At 39.0% G+C, this 20,089-nt stretch overlaps 1 protein-coding gene across 2 annotated transcripts in view; it reads left to right on the top strand.

Moving 5' to 3' along the window:
- phldb3 (pleckstrin homology-like domain, family B, member 3) overlaps window positions 1-18,814 on the top strand; it is a 31,530-nt gene extending 12,716 nt beyond the window's left edge. The window contains exons 4-15 of one of the 2 annotated variants that reach the window (XM_012852659.3): window positions 747-884; window positions 1,271-1,399; window positions 4,397-4,579; window positions 7,640-7,750; window positions 10,772-10,873; window positions 11,167-11,254; window positions 12,514-12,667; window positions 14,544-14,625; window positions 14,915-15,049; window positions 16,157-16,367; window positions 17,347-17,432; window positions 18,153-18,814. In XM_012852659.3, coding sequence (XP_012708113.2) covers window positions 747-884; window positions 1,271-1,399; window positions 4,397-4,579; window positions 7,640-7,750; window positions 10,772-10,873; window positions 11,167-11,254; window positions 12,514-12,667; window positions 14,544-14,625; window positions 14,915-15,049; window positions 16,157-16,367; window positions 17,347-17,432; window positions 18,153-18,287 — 1,554 coding nt within the window. In that variant the 3' untranslated portion in view covers window positions 18,288-18,814. The remainder of the gene's footprint in view (window positions 1-746; window positions 885-1,270; window positions 1,400-4,396; window positions 4,580-7,639; window positions 7,751-10,771; window positions 10,874-11,166; window positions 11,255-12,513; window positions 12,668-14,543; window positions 14,626-14,914; window positions 15,050-16,156; window positions 16,368-17,346; window positions 17,433-18,152) is intronic. The other variant, XM_012852660.3, reaches the window with a different exon arrangement.
- Window positions 18,815-20,089: the final 1,275 nt, after the last annotated feature.

The raw sequence follows: 20,089 nt of genomic DNA, 5'->3' as shown, positions 1-20,089 counted from the left end.
GAATAAAGTTGCTACTTCATGCATACTATCACTCCTAACATTGCTCTCTGACCATCGTAGAGCTAAATATAGCTGAAATAACAGCTTAGATGGTTTTAATTTACATAACCAAAGACTTTATTAGCTCACATGTTCAAACAGAATCTGTATTTTTTTCCAAAGAGAAACACCAATCTCTTTGATGCTAACACAATTCAAATAAATAAATACCTAGTCTTAACAAGCTAACAATTTTATCAAAATTTCATCCTGGTAAAAGCTAAAACAGAAAAATATGAGACTGAGGGTGTTATTTTTGTTAAGAGTTTAATCACATCAAAGTAAAGTTTTTGTGAGCCGAGAGAATTGAAGTATAAACCGGCAAATACGTTAATCCAATATATTGATGTCAGTATGCTGATCGACGCATGATGTCCTGATCTATAAATTATTAAACATTCAATCCCCTGTTAATGTTGGTGGAGTTAGTTCAAAATGTTTAGGCGCTATGAATATGAATAAAGATGATTTAACAGGATGAGATGAGAACTAGTTCTCTAAGGTATTAACTGGTGACACTGGTTCAAAGATGCAATAAAATAGCTGCTTTCATCCAGAAATCTTTACAAAAAAAATACCCCTCCCAAGAAAAAAAACAGCAACTAAAACTCTGATAGGCAACAGTCACAGTTAAAGAATGCATACCTCTGACGGTCTCGCCGTCTGGTTGATATGATTCAGCCTGGTCAGCTCTCTTGTCCCTTCAGCTGCAGCTGGAGATCGCTTTGCTGCAGGGAGAGCTGCAGATGGAGAAGAAGCAGCTGCACAGACACACACAGAAGTTGTTGTCTCTTCAACAACAAGCCAGAGAAAAGGAGAAGCACAAACATGCTGATAGACTTAAGGTAAGTACACACTAAATGTATAACTTGAAATATTGTCTCTAAATTCCTTCATAAATTACCCCTTCTAATGTGAAAACATTATGTCCTTAGCTCAGGGATCAATAATAAAACCAGGCAAAGTTAGCTTATGGGATTCTAGAGAAACAAGTGGGGACAGAAATTAACTATTAACATGAAAACAAGATCATGTAAATAAGTCAACTCCTGTGCAATAATCATTGGTTTAACGTCCCACTGTGCACTTAGAGCATAACTCTATTGGCGCCTCTGCAAACAGTGGTAGTATAGTCCGAATACTGTTTTAAGCTCTCTTTTTAATTTTGTATTTTGGTACAAATGGAGATTACTGTCGCTTTACTATCTTGTTAATGTGTCTGCAAATGAAGGAGCGAGAGCGTTTGGAGAAGGAGAGGCACAGGGTGGAGGAACTGAGGAGGATCTGTGAGGAAAAAGAGAAACTGATCCCGAGCCAGCCCGAAAGCCAAAGAGAGCAGCTAACTCTGCAGCTGCAGCAGGTGAGCAGATGGTGCCGTATCTAATGTCTCTGCCAGGTTCTGGGCTAATAAAATGTTTTAAAGTTGATCATGTTAAACAAGAACCTCCAGGTGTTTTTTTTTCTATGGGTGGGAACACCCACAAAAAAGGCAGAGACATCATAAATCTGCATTAATGGCCTCCCTTCAGGGAAAATATGCCTCTTTGCTGCTCACTATGACTGTATGGCTGTGCATTAGAAGATCAGTTCAAAGATGTGACAATTTGAACTGCAATGTGATTTTCATCTTAAGCTTTTTTGTTTTAATCTTGGAAAAGGAGAGTATCCAGGTAACCTGACTCTTGCCAGATGGATTTCGTTCCGCAGAGCTCCACACATCCATCTGGGATCGCTCCATTGGAGATGTATTTCAGAAGGAGGAGCCTTATCAAAAATCCTTGCATGTGATTGGATAAACCACTTGTTCAACCACTCGCATTCAAACCAACATCAAAATCGAAAACATCGTTTCCACTAACAAAAGCCTTCAAAGCCGTTCTCTCGTGTTCTTTTAAATAATTAATATTCAGTTGATTTGACAACACTAATGAAATAGCAGCGTCAATGTTACCGGGTGACCAGATTCCTCTAATGAAAACTGGGGACGTCTCTGATTTTGCTAAGCGGGCAACCGGGGGGTTAGTTTGTTTTGCCCGATCTGCAACGCCAACAGGGCGGGGAAGCCATGTTGGGGTCAACTCTTCTACTATGCCGGGACGGCAGCAGGACCGGGTAAATACCTCTTGCTGCGTTAAACATTTTTATTCCATCATGGTACACGGAAATCAGGGGACATTTCCGGGGACAGCTTTTGCCAGGGACAGGTCATCCAAAACGGGGACATCTGTTCCCCCTTGCTGTGAGCTGCCATTTTTGTCGCTTCTCTGGTACGTCACATCTATGAAAATCCTGCCCAGTGATCCTGATTGGCTCGTCCATTTTATGTGGTATTGAAATCCCTCCCAATGGCAGCGATTCCAGATGGATGTGTTGGTGTTGTGCGGAGCTCGGCGGAACTACATCCATCTGGGAAGAGTCAGGTTATGATTCAGGTACTAGCAAAAAAAAAAAGTACAACATTTATTTTGGTTGTAAATCACACAGAGTTATCTCCTGCTCTTCCATAAAATCTTTAGATGGGGCTTGTTTTCTTAAATAGTCTTAGATCAGCAAGCTGTGCCAAGAAGGTAAGCTGTGTATTTGTTAAATACTTTTTATTTTTTCAAACTTTTTCTTACTGTTAATCTATAACATAGGTCAGAGAGTAAGAAGAAGAGCTAACTTGCAAAGACTGAATGCTGCTAAACAACACTGACATCATTTTGTGTCATTACTCTGCGTGACTCTTCTCACGAGTTGCTCTCGTCTTACAGAAACATTTCTGTGAAAATATAATTTAACATGGGTTGTATTATATATATTTGAATCTGATTTTAACTCTTTAGTATCATATCAAGAATGGAATCTCACCCTATTGCTTTTTTATTTTTTCAAACTGTTACTCGGGAAGATTGTGAAGATGTCTTAATAATTAAACTTTAAAGGCAACCTTCCAAATAAAACATAAAGCTGCAACTGATTCTTAGCTGTTCTGACTCATAAGCTCATGTCTCGAATAAAGGGTGTGTTGCCATCAATGCTGACAATGTTGTTTTTCACAACGCCTGATTGTTCAATACCAGTTTAACCTGTTGTGTTAAACTTTAAAAGGATGTGTATTCTTTCACCGTATGTGTCAGAACAGGATAAGGGATCACTAAAAAAGCAGTGTTTGATGACAGGTTTTGTGTGGGTTCTGTTCTTCTGTTGAAACATGTCCTGTTTGTTGGAAAAAGCTTTTAGAAACAAGTTTGGCATAGTCTGTTTAAAAAAAATGGCATACAAGTAGGGAGGGGATATTGAAATCTGTAGACAGTTTTGTACTTTTAGATGCACCCACAATTTAAAGAAATGATCTTTTTAAAGTGGTTATTTTTCACCAAGGGCTTATTAATCAAGGGCTTCAAAGTCATAGAACCAGCACTGAAATGGAAAAAACAAAGGTTGTGTGACTTTACTTTCTAAATATTAAAAGTTCTGGGTAATTATAAATGTGTTTAGTATGTAAATGGAAAATGGACTGAACTTATATAGCGCTTTTCCAGTCATGCTGACCACCCAAAGCGCTGTACACTATAGCCACATTCACCCAGTCGCTCTCACTAACGCGCACACATTTATACACCGAGACGCAGCTCGGTAGGCAACTTGGGGTTAAGTGCCTTGCCCAAGGGCACAGCGACATGTAGCAAGGGGAAGCTGGAATCGAACCCACAACCTTCTGGTTGCCAGACGACTACTCAACCCATCAAGCCACAGTCGCCCCGGCTGTGGCTTGACTAGCAGACACGTTATGTGCAACGTGTCTGCTAGTCCTTTATTCTGTAATCCATATGTCATACTATTATATGCTTGCTATGGAAAACAAAGCAACAAATTTAATTAATTAGAAAAGTATTTTTGCCTTTCTCTAATATTTTATTAATATTTATTCATTTTTGTTTGTTTTGTACCCTTGTTTGATTAAAGACTTTAAATCACAAATGCACAATTTTTGCAATATTTAATGCATTTCTAATGAAACTAGTGTATGCCACAATTTCTATTGGTGGGAAAAAATGTATGCACAACACTGGGCTTAATGCTAACATAGAATCCTAAAGAAATGTGTTGCTGTACTGTGGCACCATTTTTGTAAGTCACTGGAGTATGAATACACCTCTATCCTAACTTTTTTTATTTAATTTTTTTTTTTTGGAAAAGCTGACCATATTAGGTTTATGTATTGCAATAACACATTTTCCTAGATATGTTGGTGTTTATTTTTCTTGTAATGCCCATTATTCTTCCCAGGAACTAAATTATATCCAACAAATTGTAGTGGTGAATAAAACAAAAGAAAACAGAACTGACACTAGCTTTTTCCACCTGCTTGCAGGAGAAGGAGCTGATGGAGGCAGCCGCCCGGGCTTTCGAGGACTGGGAGTTTCGTGTTTTGGAACAAGAAAGCGGCATTGGCGAAGAGGACGAGGACAGAGAGGAGAAACCAAAGGAGGGAGGCAGTGAAGGGGAGACGGAGAAGGAGATCTCCTGTCAGCAGCATGTGGTCAACGCGACACAGGTGATCAATGTTCTTCATGTGGGAGTTTTTCAGAGGATTTCACAAATCTTCCCTGAGGTGTTACGCGGGGGTTGCAGCTTATCAGTGAGTCATGTGCTCCATGCCAGTGTTTACCCTGACATAAATTCCCTCTTAGTGCTGACTTGTGAGATGTGGACATAGTGGAAACGAACAATATGATAATACACATCTGAGATCCAGTACAGGGTTGTTCTCACTCTATCACGATTACAAGGATGTTGAACACGACACTATATATGTCTCAGTTTTTGCAGCTTCCGATAAACCTTTTTTTTTCTGCCAAAAACATTCCCCTGCAGCTGAAAGACATTTTGACATTAAAAATAAGCAGAAGGCAGATCAGAGACTAGACTTCAAAGTTGCAAACTTGTGCTCCTCCTTCACTAATCACAGCGTTGCTGGCTTTGCTCATCAGTGCAGTGCATCTGCTCAGATTGAAGTTTTACTCAGCAGCAAAGCAGACTCCTATTTTTTCCTTGGCCACAACACACTTAAGCCCAAGATTAAATGACTTGTTAGGATGAGCTCATAGTTTGTAATTGTCTCTCTGGAGGCCAGTTAACGGTTATCACTGCGAGTTAGAACTTGCCATCCCGCTTACCCCCACATTAATGGTGGCACATGAATGAACTCCTTACCTCCAAGCATCACCCTGATTCTGTCACATGAGTCTATACAAGGAGGCTAATTACGTCACAGGCCACCCTGAGAGAACAAATCCGAGTGGGACGGAGGAAAGACGGCAGCGGTGGAATGACAATAAGGAGGATTAAAAAGATTAAACACAGGAGGGGATTCAGAAATCGTTGAAGCAAGACAACAGATTATCGCTGAAAATATTGAAAACATCCATACAAATCCCTGCTACACTTCATTCTGTTATTATTTAACTTTCACATATTTTCCCAATGTGTTTTAATTAAATTTCTTGGATCCAAATCAGTCTTTTGTTCTGTAAAATACACAACAGACGAAACCATTTGAATACTACGGCAGATTAAACTGGAACCAATGGGACAAAATCATTAATATCACTTATTACCTTGTGTTTATCATAGGGCTGGACGATATAGAAAAAAAAAAAACACATTGTATAAAATCATATTGGTCAATATTGATAAATATCAAGAAATTCAAAATATGTATTTTAAGTGCAGCCCTGACTATTTTATGCTGTTGCTTAGCAACCTATTTTTAGTTGCAGAACACACAAACACTGAATTTAAACTCAACCCTTTATTCAACTAACTTGTTACCAAAATAGCAAGAGTTTAAAAAAGAAAAAAGAACGCATGCTTTCTGAACTCTTTGAAGGGGGCAGAGCTTGGTGACGGAGCGTTCCTGGGTCTGTGTTTGTGATTGGTTGGCAGGATTAATGACTGTAATATAAACCTACATGAAAGGCTAGAATGCAAAAGGAAAACTGTTATTCTATTGAACTTTTTTATTGAGCCTTTTTTCTATCATCTATATACGTCTATCGATCAATATTGTGACTGAATTATCGTCCAGCCCTGGTTTATTACATTAAAATGTTTCCCAGAATGCCTCAGGCTCACAGTGTGACAGTAAAACCCCTTAGTCCAAATACAGAGGCAGGTTGACACTTGAATAATAAATCCTGCAATCACAGTTTGACAAAGAAAAAGGGCACCATCTGTCTAACAATCGGCACACTGCTGCCACATAGATAAATGTGAGTTAGATTAAAATCATCTTTGACTTCTTTGGGTTATTGCAACATTAACAAGTTTTTGCCATTTTTATCATGCATTCAGGATATTCATATTTTACAATTCTTCAGTTTGGTTTTGGCCTTTTCCACACTGCCAGTTTCTGGTCTTCATGAAAGATAAACATAGGCTACTCCTGACATCCTTTTGTTTTACAGGTACAAAAGACACAGATATTCAACCTATAGACTGAATGGAAAGTATTCACATTAACAAACAGTCTTGCATATAAAGCTAACAATGTGACACAATATTTAGTGCCGGCTCTTAACTGTAACTATAAAGTTTTCCCCTAAGTCATGAAATTAGAACAGCACTAATCAAATAGATGCTATACTTAAACTAGACTTTGTCAGCTAGATTTCTATTGTTGCTCTCCAGCTCCCCCTTTCTTTTCCTGGTAAAATCACTTCTGGCTCCTAAAACAACAACAGATGGTGAATCTGTTACTCAAGTCACAATGCCACCATGCGTTTCCAGCATTACTTGCATTATGACAGTTTATTATTGATATGAACTATTATCTCTGTCCCAAGAAACAAAGTAAATGTATTTCAAACTGGTAAAGTGTTTTTCCACTGTTTTTAATGGATAAACGTAGCTACAATATTTTGAAACTAGATACATTTTGAACAGTATTACCTGATACCACTCCAGCTTTGTATTGTACTTGATGTGAACTACAACATCGCATTGTGCAGCGTCATGAAAAACCACTTTAAACTGACACAGGATAGATGAATGCAAATATTGTTCTCGGGCAACAGAGCTGCTTTCCTACTGCCATGTGGAATTCCTTTAAAAAGCATATTTGGTGACAATAATGCTGAGTTGTTCCGCAATTAGCCTCAGTATGCTGGTGGGGGAGTGCAAAGGATGAGATGAAGACTGGGATTGTATGAGATGGGAGGGTAGTTGACTCAGCTGCACTGTGGCCAGCTGCACATGGCTGCTCATCTGTCTGTCTGCTTCGTAATATGCTGCATTCAGTGTCCTTGGGTAGGAAATTATAGTCCAGTATTTCTTTAAATTACCCATTTAGATTTGTAGTCATGTGCTTTTTTTCTTGGTCCGTCACTCCTCAATAGCTTGTAAAGTGTGTGTCTATTTAGAAACATTCACTTGGATATTGGCAGTGTATTTATTCACTCTGTTCTATACTTATAGCATATTATCCCAATATTAGATCACAATATTTTGAAGACATTATCGAAACCCATGCCTGGGAAAAGAAATCGGCTTAAGCGTACGAAGAAGAAAACATATGCAAGTCCAAGCCCATGGAAATTATCCTTTGACATTTCAGGAACGAGTCCAGCAGTTGGAGAAACAGCTGAAAGAGATGGAGAAGGAGAAAGAAAGAGATCTGAATGCTTTGAGGAAGGAGAAAAAAGAACTCATCCACACGGCTCAAACGGTACGATGATTATTTGATATTATGCTGTGTACTTAAACCTCATTGGTGTATTACTCCTGTGATAGTCAAATTACTGTAACTACTGTTAATATTACCTGATGTAGAAATATTTTGGAGGTGTGTGCAGTGGTGGTTTGTTTACTATTCAGAAAAGAATTGGCTTTATGATGAATCCGATTCGACAAAAAAAAAAAAAAAAAACTGTCAGCATTTAAAAATCTTCTCTGATAGATGACAGTTTTTGTTGATGGAGTCAAATATTTCACAATTGGGGGTAGGGAATGCGACTATAAGGCATCAGCCCCTCCGTGACCCTGCACGGATAAGTGGGTATAGAAAAGGGGTGGATGGAATAGGATTATGTAAGTACTAGAATTTGTTGCTGATTTACCAATGCAGACGTAATGATGTATATAACCATGGCATATTTTATCCTTTTCCATTTGAAGCTATCTCACTGACTTCTCAGTTTTATTTTCACCTTTTTCTTTTGACTAAGTGTTTTTTTTTTATGTAGCAAAATTGTACTTTGCCTGGTTTCTGTTGTTGTTTACCATTTAAGTCAAAATGCATTTTTTGGAGTTTAGCAAAAGCATGCAGGACTTGTGTAAATCAATATTAGAATGTTAAGATGCTTTTTAGATGCCAGCTCTGCTTGGCACAAGCTGGCAACAAATTTATTAATATCTGTTCTGAAATATTCTTTGACCTTACTGTCCTGTTATATAATGCCATTTAAAGGCTATGTTCTTTCTTAGGCCTGTTGTGATGAAATCCTATGATACTTTTCAAAAGTTGCACATCTGCATGTACAATATGCTGTTGTTGAAAAGTATCTCCCAATTAAATTCATGCAGGAATTTACATAAAGATCTGCATTATTAGATTCAGATGATTGAACTCTGTCGTGACGTCTGTGTTTGTTTGGAGGCAGAAGCTGGTTTTCCTTATACAAAAACATAGACCTTTGTGGACAAGGTGAGCTAGTAGGAGAATGTTCACAGGGTTTTTATGACACCATCCTATTGGATATCACGCCCTGGAACGGTTGTGTTTTTATGCATTGAAGCTGTATAAATAAACCGAGCTGATTCAACAGATATTCTGCTCAGGTAGGTCGAAAGATAAATAGAAACTGCTAATTACACCCGAGCCTTATCTCTAATGTACAATATTGAGTGTCATTTTATGAAATGAACTTCAGGTTGTTCAGTTTCGACTATATGCTGTCATCAGCATATAGTCGAAACTGACTATATGTTTTGATGGGAGTGTAAAACTTTACTGGAAATGATTAAAACCATCATAATAAACTTAAATTACAGTCAGAATTTCCATTAAACCGACAAGTATTGCATAGAAAGCCTCTATCTTTTGTCCAAATTGTAAATAACTTGTCCTATATGTATTTTGGATAGCTGAGCTTTTATATACACATTTATACCTTGTTAGTCCACCAGAATGAGCTAAAAGGCAATATCTTGGCCGTGCAGGATTCTCACGTAGGAGCTCGTCTCCTAGATTCATCTCCAGGAAGACGTTCCTTATGATTCCTGTTCTACTAACTATCTGCATCAATATGCTCTCACCTTTGGGGTGAATGCATAACACAGACTGTATGTGCAAGCTGCTGAAATGTCTCTTCTACAGGGTTTGTAAAAAAAAAAGGGGGCCTTCTACAGTGCTTTAGACATAAGGCCCAGTAGTTATTCAGATTTGTTTATGGATCCCTTTGAGCTGCGAGTGGATTTTTGCACCTGGTTTGGCTACTTTACATAGTGACAGGCATATGTGATTCAGTTTTGAATAAGTGGTGAATGGCGAGAAGCCTAGACTACTTTGGTTGTTTTTTTATTCTTAATTCTAATTCTTCAAAACAAAGCTTTGCATTGTAATTTCCAGTCAGTTGTGTTTCCTATAAATACTTGCCATTCCAAAATGTGCCATTTACTCAGTTGCTGAACTGAGTTTGGGCTTAATTCCTTTGGCGTCAGTGTTCACCTATTCGGAGTTATGACAGCATCAGTTATAATGAGCAGGAAAGAAAACCAGGAGGCGGAAAAAACAAATCAGACGGAGGGAATAAGTGCAAGTCAGTGAGTGGAACTTGAATCAGAGGGAGAGAGTTGGGAAGGAGGGCACGAGGGGAGGGTAAGAACAGAGGGAGGAGTAAGCAGCGGGAGGGTGGTTGCTTTGGTTGTATGTGTGTAGATTTGAGCGTGTGTGGATGTGTGAGACGGAGAGCGACCAAGCTGAGAGAAGTCTTACATCCTTGCGGCGCAGGGTAAGCTAAGATAATGAACACAAGTGGATCTATCAGACAGAAGGGAGTTAAACTTTGTTGAGTATATAATGCTAGTTAAATTGGGGAGAGAGGGGAGAATGGGATGACAAAAAAGGGAGTGGCATTGTAGTGGAGGAGAAAAATGAGACATTGTCATGAAGAATGAGCAAACGTGCGGGATGTGCTTGATTTCTGACATATTTGTCCTAAACTGTGAACTCTTTGCGGCTGTGGAGCGCTCCGCAGCTTGTACAGTAACACATGCATGAGAAGATAATCTGATTGGATCACATTGTTGGGGAGTGAGACATAGAAAGCATTGTAACAGATTTTCACATAGAGTAGGAGAATATGATCTCTCATATATGCTTACTGTCAACATTATTCTTGACGCCATGTGCTTGTCTTAAGAACTGAAGGAGGTCAGCGGGGTTGAACATTGCACTTAATGTAGTCATTGAATTGCTCATGTGTTTGTGACTGAAGTATCGTGGGAGGGTTAGCAGGGAAGACACTGTGGCTGTGTTATATTTTTTTTAAATCTCATTATGCCCCATCCATCTTGGACGTGTTTAATTCTCAGCCAGATGTGATATGTCTAACTTTTCAAGGCAATTTGTATTTCATCTTTAACCCTGCGTCTCCACTTATTCTAAGTTGACTTTTAGGATTTGTCTCTTGTAGCAAGTGTCCATCTCGCATTCGTTAATGTTTCAAAACTGAATCTGGTCCAACAGGTTCCCAAAGAGAAGAAGCCTCTCACTGATTGGTCGAACTTCACCGGCTCAGTTCCGTGCATGATGTCACTCTCTCCTGTGACTGTTCACAAGCCTCCACAGGTGTGCATTTGGTCAAGTCATTGTTGATTAATCTGCCTTAAGCAATGATAAGCTTTGCCGCTGAAATGACTGAAAGGTTATGGAAATCATGGGAATTTGCAGTGGCATCCCTCAACACAACAATTAGTCTTTGTCAAACTACAAGGATTGGACAGGGAAAGGGAACATAAGTTCAAGTTAAATCTCTTTTGATCCCAGATGGACCTATTATCGCTATGACGTGTAGAGGACTACTCCTCTGAGCATGTCTCTATGAAAGACACCCCTTGAATGTACATCATTGTCTTGTTTAGGACTCTTCCAAAGAAGCCGTCAGTTTGCCCAGACGACGAAGCTCGCATCGCAACAACAGACTCTCTGACAGGCCGCTTTCAGTGCAGGGTGAGTTGTTACCTACACGGTTCTTTCTATCTTGCATTGTGCTTTTGATGGCTCACGCTTTTGTAGTACAAAACAATCAACATGCTTACTTTGTAGTGTACTCGTGTCCTCATTTTGCTTGTTTGCTTGGTTCCCTCCCTCTTAGTCAAATCAAAGGTGTGTCTGTAGAGTTGCTCGGCTGTTGCTCCGATAGGGACAACGATTTGCTTGTGCAGACTAAAAGACATGTAGAAGCACCGGTATTTTAAGCCTAAAATCCCCTCGGTATTATCTGTATATAAACAAAGTGTATAGTGTAGTAGTATTTTTATACAAACATCATTCTCCCAATATTGGAGTAGCTTACTCCACAAAGTCATTAAAATTCTGAAAATTATAATTATCTTTTATTTGCAAGACACATTGCAATGAAATTCTTCCCCTGCATTTAACCTATCCCTTAGGGTCCCATAGGGAGCAGTGGGCTGCCATTGCTCCCTATGGGACCCAGAGTAGCAGCCTGTGTGTGACTCAAACCCAGAACCACTCCTTATTAGGCCACCATTCCCCTGTCATGTCATGTCAAGTCTTGCAAGGCCCTTTTTTCCCCAAAATGTTTCTCCTCCTTAACCTGGCCAGCCAGACTGACAATGTGTAGCACTCTTTGTTCTGCTCCTATCAAACCCGTTAGGGGAAAGGAGGGTCGTTCAGCAGAACTCTTTGAGCTGATTGGACGATGCAGCACCTAGTGCCCGCCTACCAAAAGTTGTTTTTACATCATTAAATTAAAATGTAAGCAGCAGACGTCATGAGAAACCACAAGAAGGCAAGCTGGTCAAAGCACTTCTTGCTGTTCTTCTTTCAAAGAAGAAATTGTAGATCCTTACAAAACAGATGTGATAGCAGCAGCTACACCTGCGTCCCCCTGCACTGCCATGTTTATGTTGGTTCGGCTGTGGGCTCGGCAGCTCTTGCTTTTGTCGCAAAAGAGTGTCCCGCATTGAACCACAATATGGCAACGTGATTGGCCCAAACCATTTTTGGTTCGGTCACAAACGGTTTAAGCTGGAGCGATACAAGATGGATTTGCGTGTGTTTGTGAACGAACAGATACCGTGAGAATTCATCCTGCAGGCAAGGTTTTCTCCTCCTTGGTGTAATTGGAAATTCTCAGTTTGAGTTTTCACAGATGGACCGCTGAAAAAGATTTCCCTGGTTTCATAAAACTGTATAAATAGCTGTCATAACCTGTTATTTGTCTCTGTCTCCTTCTTTATCAGGTTTGGTGAGGACTCTTCCAAACAACCAGACTACAGAGGCTTATGCTTCTCCCATCAGCTCCCACAGACTGAGCAACGGGCACAGAAATGGGAGCACCAACGGTGGCACGCTGCTCACTCCGTGCAACAGTGAAGCCAGCTCTCGAGCTCCAAGGTTGGTTTCATCACTGCACGGGAATCTGCAATCCTCTCTTGGACGGCCAAGCACCTCTGTAGCTTTGCTTTTACATTAAAATGCAGAATATTTCTGCTATGGTCCTCATTTTTGATACTTTACTTATTCTGTCCAAGTGTGCAGTGGTTTTACTTAAGCAATCTTTGATATAGAGAGCATGTAGGAGGTGTTTTAATGATTGATTTTATTCTTTTAGATGCATCAAAAAACTTTATCACTATTTTGAAAACACTTAAATGAACTACTATTGGTGAATATGTTTTGACAATATAGATTATGATTAGCCCACATTTTCTCAACTCTTTTACTTCTTCATCACAATGTCCCCTCCACTCCTTGTGAGATTTAGCATCTCGGCCACTAAAAATGTACATCAAGTGTTGGCAGTGAAAGTCCATCCAGCTCCCTGAATATATTATTGACATGCAGAATTTCAATCCAGCAACTTGAAATATAATATCCAACCAAACATTGTGTCAAAGGAGCCCTTTGGGACTGCAGTGTTAAATACACCAATATTGTCACTGCAGATGAGATTTGATATATTGTGTAGCTCTAGTTGTTAAATTATGTCAGAATTAGAAACGTCTTTGAGGAAATTGTTTGTTCTATTTATGTTTTAAAATCAACAGCGTGTCCACAGATGCATAATGTAAAGTATGTGGGAGTTTTCTGTTTACGTTGTCTTATGATGTAGTGAACTGCACAGTTTAAATGGAAACATGGATATTAGAACTCTAGAGCTCATGTTTGACGTTCACAGTAGGTATTAGTTTATGAACAAACAGGTCAGTTTCAATAAATTAGAATATATCAAAAATTTTATTTACTTCAATAATTTGATTCAAATAGAAACTATTATATGGATGTTTTACAGACAAAGTGAAACATTTCATGCTTTTTATATCAGTTAATATTAATGAATATAGGTTAAAGCTTAAAAACCCAACATTTATTTTCCTCAGTAAATCTGAATATTACATAAGACCTTAAACAAAAGGGGTTTAACACAGAAACGTTATGTCCTACACACTCAATGCAGACACCCTCCTAAGAGTAAGCCACAGAAGTGGCTTTTTTTTTTTTTTTTTTTTTTTTTTTTTTACAGAATACTGTATTCAAACATGATAATAAAGTTGAGTGGATGGACAAAGTATGGTGGAAAGGAATGCACAATAAGGATAGCTACAGCCTTAAGGTGTTAATCATCCTTGAAATTAAAATTAATAAATAAATCCAAAAATAATATATCACTATGTGTGTATTGAATCTATATTTAATATGTTAATTATGGAACTAAATAACTTTGGTCAAAGATATTCTGATTGATAAAGATGGAGCTGGATGGGACAGTTTTTATGAGTTCAGCATTGCTAAGAGATCTTGTAACTCACTGTAAGAAATGTAGACTTTACTGAGATTAATGCAACATGGCTGCTAACACTGATGGTTAGTTTAATTTAAAAAATGCATTACTAAGAAAATTACATGCTCCAAAAGAATGCTGTGTTTATAAAGACAATAACAGCTACATAACTTAAACGCTTTAAATAAACCAGAGGGTAGGCTGGTTTATTCTTACACCATGTAAAAGTCATTTTGGTGGGAAAAAGGCCTCAATAGCCTTTTTGTTACTTACCAAGACATGAATAAAACCGAATGATCAGCTTGGTTAAACGCTGAAAAGAGACTTTTGGGTTGACTGTTTTCTAGATTGATACTTACTGCATAGGTCAGTTCACAAAAGATATTACTATGTATTGTAATATTATAACACTCACTCTTATAACCAATGCTAATTTTGGGATAATTTCCTTGCCCTGGTTCAGACATTTTATGTTCCTTGTCTCTGCAGTCCAACCCATTTGGATCTTTTGGAGATCGAGAAGAAGCTGAGGGAAGCCAAGGCAGAAAGAGAGAGACTCCTCAGAGAGAGAGTGAGTCACCTGCCTTGGGAAACACTCGCTAATTGTTAGTGTCCCACTTCATTAGACATGGCCTGGTGATCACTGACACCAGCTCAGCTTGTGCTCAGTTGTCCAGGAAAACTCCCAGCAGATGTTTGCATGCCTGTAATGCATGTTAGCAACATTTGCAGTTGCCAAGACTGGAAGGTTCAATCTTCCACTTTGTTTGCGGTGTAATAATATATGAGTTTTGATTTTTGTTGCTTTAAAAATATTAAATTCTAATGTGTTACAGTTGTCTTTAAATGTGTGCACACAGGCAGAAAAGCAGCAGTTGTTGGAAGGGAGAAGCCAAAGAGGGCATGACTCCTCCACAAAAGAACCACAAGGACCAGGAACCCTACAAAGACCAGTGCCAGAATATATGCCTGTCTTAGCATCCCCAAGTTCAGAGGTATAAATGAATTACAAACTCACGTTTTGTCAAATTCATCAAGATACCTCAAGAAAGTCATGAAATTGTGACTTCAGAACTAAAGAAATAGTTTTATTTTGTGTTTTACTCTTTATGGTTAAATCCTACATTACCCAGAATGCAACCTAAAAATAAGCAAATCATGCCTATTAACTTTGTTAATCAGTTTTTATTAACTTTAATATTAACCCTGGTTGTTGATAATTTGTATAATGAAAATTACTCTCTGCATCAATCAAACATGTTTGTTGTGGTACTGTGTAATTTAAGAGATATGAATCAAGAGTTTATTTTTATAATATAATTAATATTCTTATATTGTCAAAGAGCAGTAAAGATTGGTGCAGTAAAAAGATCTGACCTATAATCTGGTAATTTCCTTGAAAGCAATTGTTTTAACAGCAGACAGGCTTAAATCTGACAAAACTGGACTTTCACTCAGTTTTTCTGAAAACAATTCGACACCTATACAGGAGTCTTTGTCAATTCTGGTGGCTTGCACATGAGCACCCTGCAGTTGGAGCGCTGCTGTTTTTAAGGACATGGTGGCCCATCCTCCTAGGCATATTCCAAGTCAGATACAAATCAATGACTCACCCGTCCCTGACCAGGGTGGTTAGAGGCTATTGCTTGGTGTGAGGGGGGAGTACTTGGTCACCTAAATCATGATGAGACTGCTGATGTAATCTCTACGGGATGTGTTGGAGGACTGAGCTGTAAACACCGGGGAGTTGGATGAGGACTTGGATCATTGATTTACATCTGACCTGTTGCCTCTGATTTAAGCCCGTTTGCTGTTGCGATGACCCGGATAACTGAGAATCTGCACAGGCATGCTGCTCGTCATACAACTCTGTTACAGATTTTGCTAGTTTTTCTTGCTTTCTAAGACCATGTCTTTCGGTCAGCAGCATTTTACTAATTTTCTAAAGTCACAATCTCATGTGATTATAGGTTATTGCAGAGAGACCCTTTTTTGATGCTCAGAAATAAATGTATTTGCTTAGGAAATGCAACTGAATGTCAGCAGTACTTTTGCAATATTTACTATTTAGAGACCTGCTTAAGCTCTCCTTGTCCCTCCAGAAGCGCAGCCTGCCCCTTTTCCTTACCCCGAACTTTGACCTTCGGGCCCATGTGGAATCGCTGGGTCACAGTGTTGGCAGCTGCTCAGACCTGCGGCTCACACCTCGACGGTGCGCAGGTTTTCTGAAGAAACAAGGGGGGAAGGTCAAGACGTGGAAGAAGAGATGGTTCCTGTTTGACACAGACCACAAACGACTGGCCTACTATACAGGTTAGACCGGTTTGTAAAGGTGTGTGTGTTTATGTGTGTGTGTGCTCATTGACTTTGCATTGGTGTGTTTGCATGAATAAAAGGCTTCTGTGTGCCACACAATTTGAGCTCAGTGAAGGGAGGCCATTGTTGTAAAAATACATGACCCACCATCCCTTACTGCACATATTTTGAGGTCTGTTGTGGTGTCCTGCAAAAGTCTTTATACCCTAGGATCCTTGTTTACATTTTGTCACGTTACAACCACACGTTGCTATGTTTTTATTGTTATTCTATGTGTTATACCAGCACAAAGTGGAGCATAACATGTTCATCCCCGTTTAGTTTGATGCCCCAAAATAAAATCCAGTGAAATAATTGCCTTCAGGTGTCGGCTAACATTAAATATAGTCCATCTGTATGTAATTTATTTTTTTGTGAAGGCATCAAATATTTGTTAGATAATATTAGTAAACAACAGCATGAAGACCCAGGAACACAGCAGAGAGGTTCAGTTGTAGAACAGTGTAAAGCTGGGTTAATTATAAAACAATATCCCCAGTTTTGAGCAGCTCAGTCAAAACTGAAAACATGCAAAGAATGTCGAACAATTGCAAACCTACTGAGATATGGATTTCATAGTAAACTATAAACTGGTACCAGTCTTCTGTAATTAAATACAGGACATTAGGGCCCCTCTCCCTTTTTTTTCCATTAAAGAATAGTGGAAAAAGGAAAACTGGACCTCTGTGCCGGACGTCTTGTGGCAGGAGGCATTACGCAATATCAGCACAATTACTATAAATGCCCGCCACGGCCCGATTCCATGCATCATACACAGGCTACTGCTCCCCTCTGTAAAAAAAAAAAAAAAAACACGACCCAGTGTAGCTGTTTGCTACATAGTTTTGTGCTCTGTCCACAGCTTCAGAGTTTTCGTTGTGACATTTTTGCACATTTGTTAAAGCGTAACTTTTTTTCTTGACTCCTTTATCTGCAGATTGTGACGAGAGGAAGCTTAAGGGAGTCATGTACTTTCAGGCTATTGAAGAAGTTTACTACGACCATCTACGAACAGCTGCCTCTGTGAGTTTTTCGTGTTTTGCACAACCTGGCCTTGAGGAATCAGTCACAGTTTGTGGAATTTCTCATTTGGCTGCACCACACCAGTAAAGTTTGATTTAGAGACTCTGTAAGTGTGAATTAAACCAGGCCACAGGCTACAACCCCTCTTTCAGTATGAAAACATATTTTGTTGCGTCATTAATCCCAAAATGACCTCAAAATACTTGCATAATCTTGCAGAAAAATGTGTTCTCAGAACCAAAGCAAATGGCTTAGAAAAATATGTATAACTTTTTGAGTTGAGAGGATTTTACTAGTTTGAGCTTTCACAAAATTAATTCCAATTGTAAAACTAAAGCCTTTATATAGAATAAACCAAAAAACTCACAACATCTAGACAATAACAGACTGGGACTATAGGATATAAACATGATATAACGCAGCAAAGCTGTCTAACTTTAAGGGAGTTATATTCCAATCTAACAGCTACTTGCTGATCTACATCAATCCAGCCACTTGTTTTTAAAGCAACTGACTTCCATAAAATACAGCAGAGAAGTGAAGATGTTTTTCATACTTTAGAGAACCAGACAATCAGGATTTTCTTGCTTCAGTTTGAGATTGTAGTTAATTGACTGTAGACAAATACCTAAGAGTGTTTTTAAAGCGTTGAAATTGAGGTCAAGTCATACGAAACCCTAACATCGAGCTGATTCTTTCTCTGTCTTTTCTTCTGTTCAGTCTCCTCGGCCCAACCTTACGTTCTGCGTGAAGACGTATGATCGCCTGTTCTACATGGCGGCTTCCAACGCCATGTCCATGCGGATCTGGATGGATGTCATTGTCACTGCAACAGATGAGCACAGCCGCTATTGACCTCCATGTGTCGCTGTAGTAAATCTAGAGAGCAGACTCTGCTGTGGGTTATTTTCCCCCGTTCCGGTCTTGACGGGATATTTTCTGGAAACGTGCCTTCGGGGATTCAGAAGACTGTGAATAATCACTTGGAGGCGCAGCAGTTCGGATGTGGAGGAAGCTGTTACTGACAGAGGTTCATCAGCTGTTAAAGGACTCACTCATGGTGACTTAGCAGTCTGTTACAGGGAGGGTTTACTCACGGACCTCGACCTCCCCCTGCTGGCTACTTTTCAGCATTACAGGCATAACGTACACTACACAGCGGAAATGGCACAGTGAAAACACCTGCACCTATGTGATGTAATTTGTTCTAATAAGCCACTACACTTGAGGTGTTCTCGTTTTTATTTCCACCTCTGTTTTCAGATAAAGGATTGTATATGAAATTTTAAAGATTATTTATTACATTGAGGTTTATACTGCTTTGGTTTAAATGAAACTACTCTGGTATCAGGGCAACATTAAATGTTTGTTCATAAAAATCCTCCTGTTTGTCTGTTGTTATTGAAGTTACTTTGGAAAAAGCAATGGTGAGATCAAACCCAAGCTTTAGCTTAAAGATAATTGAAACAAAAAAACAATTTCAAGAATCCTCTGTGGTTTATTGTTAACAAATGTCTTCTTGCTGGTATTTAGACATTATCCCTTAATTTAATGATATCTTAACTTTATAGTTCTGCAACCCTTTACAATTTATACACATTGCTTTAGAGCCATGTGACCATATTTTGTATCAAAAACACAGCAGAATAAACTGTGTGCACTTCATTGGGTACACTAGTGGTCTGGTGACTACGGAGTCATGTTTACAAAAACAGTTTTTTGAGCTTTGTAACATCGCATCCTGTTAGAAATAACCATTAGGATAGAAACGGTCAGCATCGATTTAAAATCAAATTAAGTTTGAAAAAGACACTCTGTTGGAACCTAATGGCCCAAAGCCTGGCCTGTTGATACAAGATGGGATGTATATCTGCTTTAATGTCTTTTAAGTAAAGTTCTGACCCAACTAGGCTGAAATTTAGACTTATCTGATCAAGTGATGTTTTTGACATTATGTTATGGTCCAATTCTGGCAAACCTGTGTCAGTTAGTGCCTCAGTTTCTTTTCCATAATAGAAAGGATTGGAACCTGCTGTGGTCTGCTGCTGAATCCATCTGCTTCAAGGTGCAATGTTAAGTGCTCTCAGGCATGCAATTCTGCATAACGTTATAGCAACAAGTGTTTAAGCTACAGTAGCCTTTCCATCATCTCAAACCAGTCTGCATGTTCTTGGACATTTGGGCAGACTCATAATTAAAACTGCTGGCTGCTGTATTTTTTTCAGACCATTCTCTACAAACCTGAGACACAGTTGTGCACTAATACCAGTAAATTAGTAGTTTCTGAAATATGCCGTTCTGGTACAAACAACCGTTGCACGTTTAACAGTACTTAAATCCACTAAGTCACCCATTCCAATGCCAAGTTTTAACTTCAGCAAGTTCAGCAACTTATAGATGGATAAATGGATGTAATTGCTGCAGTGGGATTCGCTGAGTTGGTACTTGCAATGACAAGCAAATGGACAGCTGTGCAAGGTGAGTGCAGATGGCGTGACTCTGACCTTTTGGATAAAAATGTCTTTTTCCACTCCAGGAAACATGCAGATTGTGTGTGAAAATGTTCTGAATGTGACCATAATTCTGTAAAGGCTCATTGTCAGCCACTATGGATTAGCGACCAACTACATCTCATTAGGAAACAAACTAAAGCACTA

This window comes from Fundulus heteroclitus, chromosome 3 (genome assembly GCF_011125445.2).
Source record: "Fundulus heteroclitus isolate FHET01 chromosome 3, MU-UCD_Fhet_4.1, whole genome shotgun sequence".
Classification (NCBI taxonomy): Eukaryota; Metazoa; Chordata; class Actinopteri; order Cyprinodontiformes; family Fundulidae; genus Fundulus; species Fundulus heteroclitus.
This window is presented reverse-complemented; position numbering and strand designations above follow the sequence as displayed.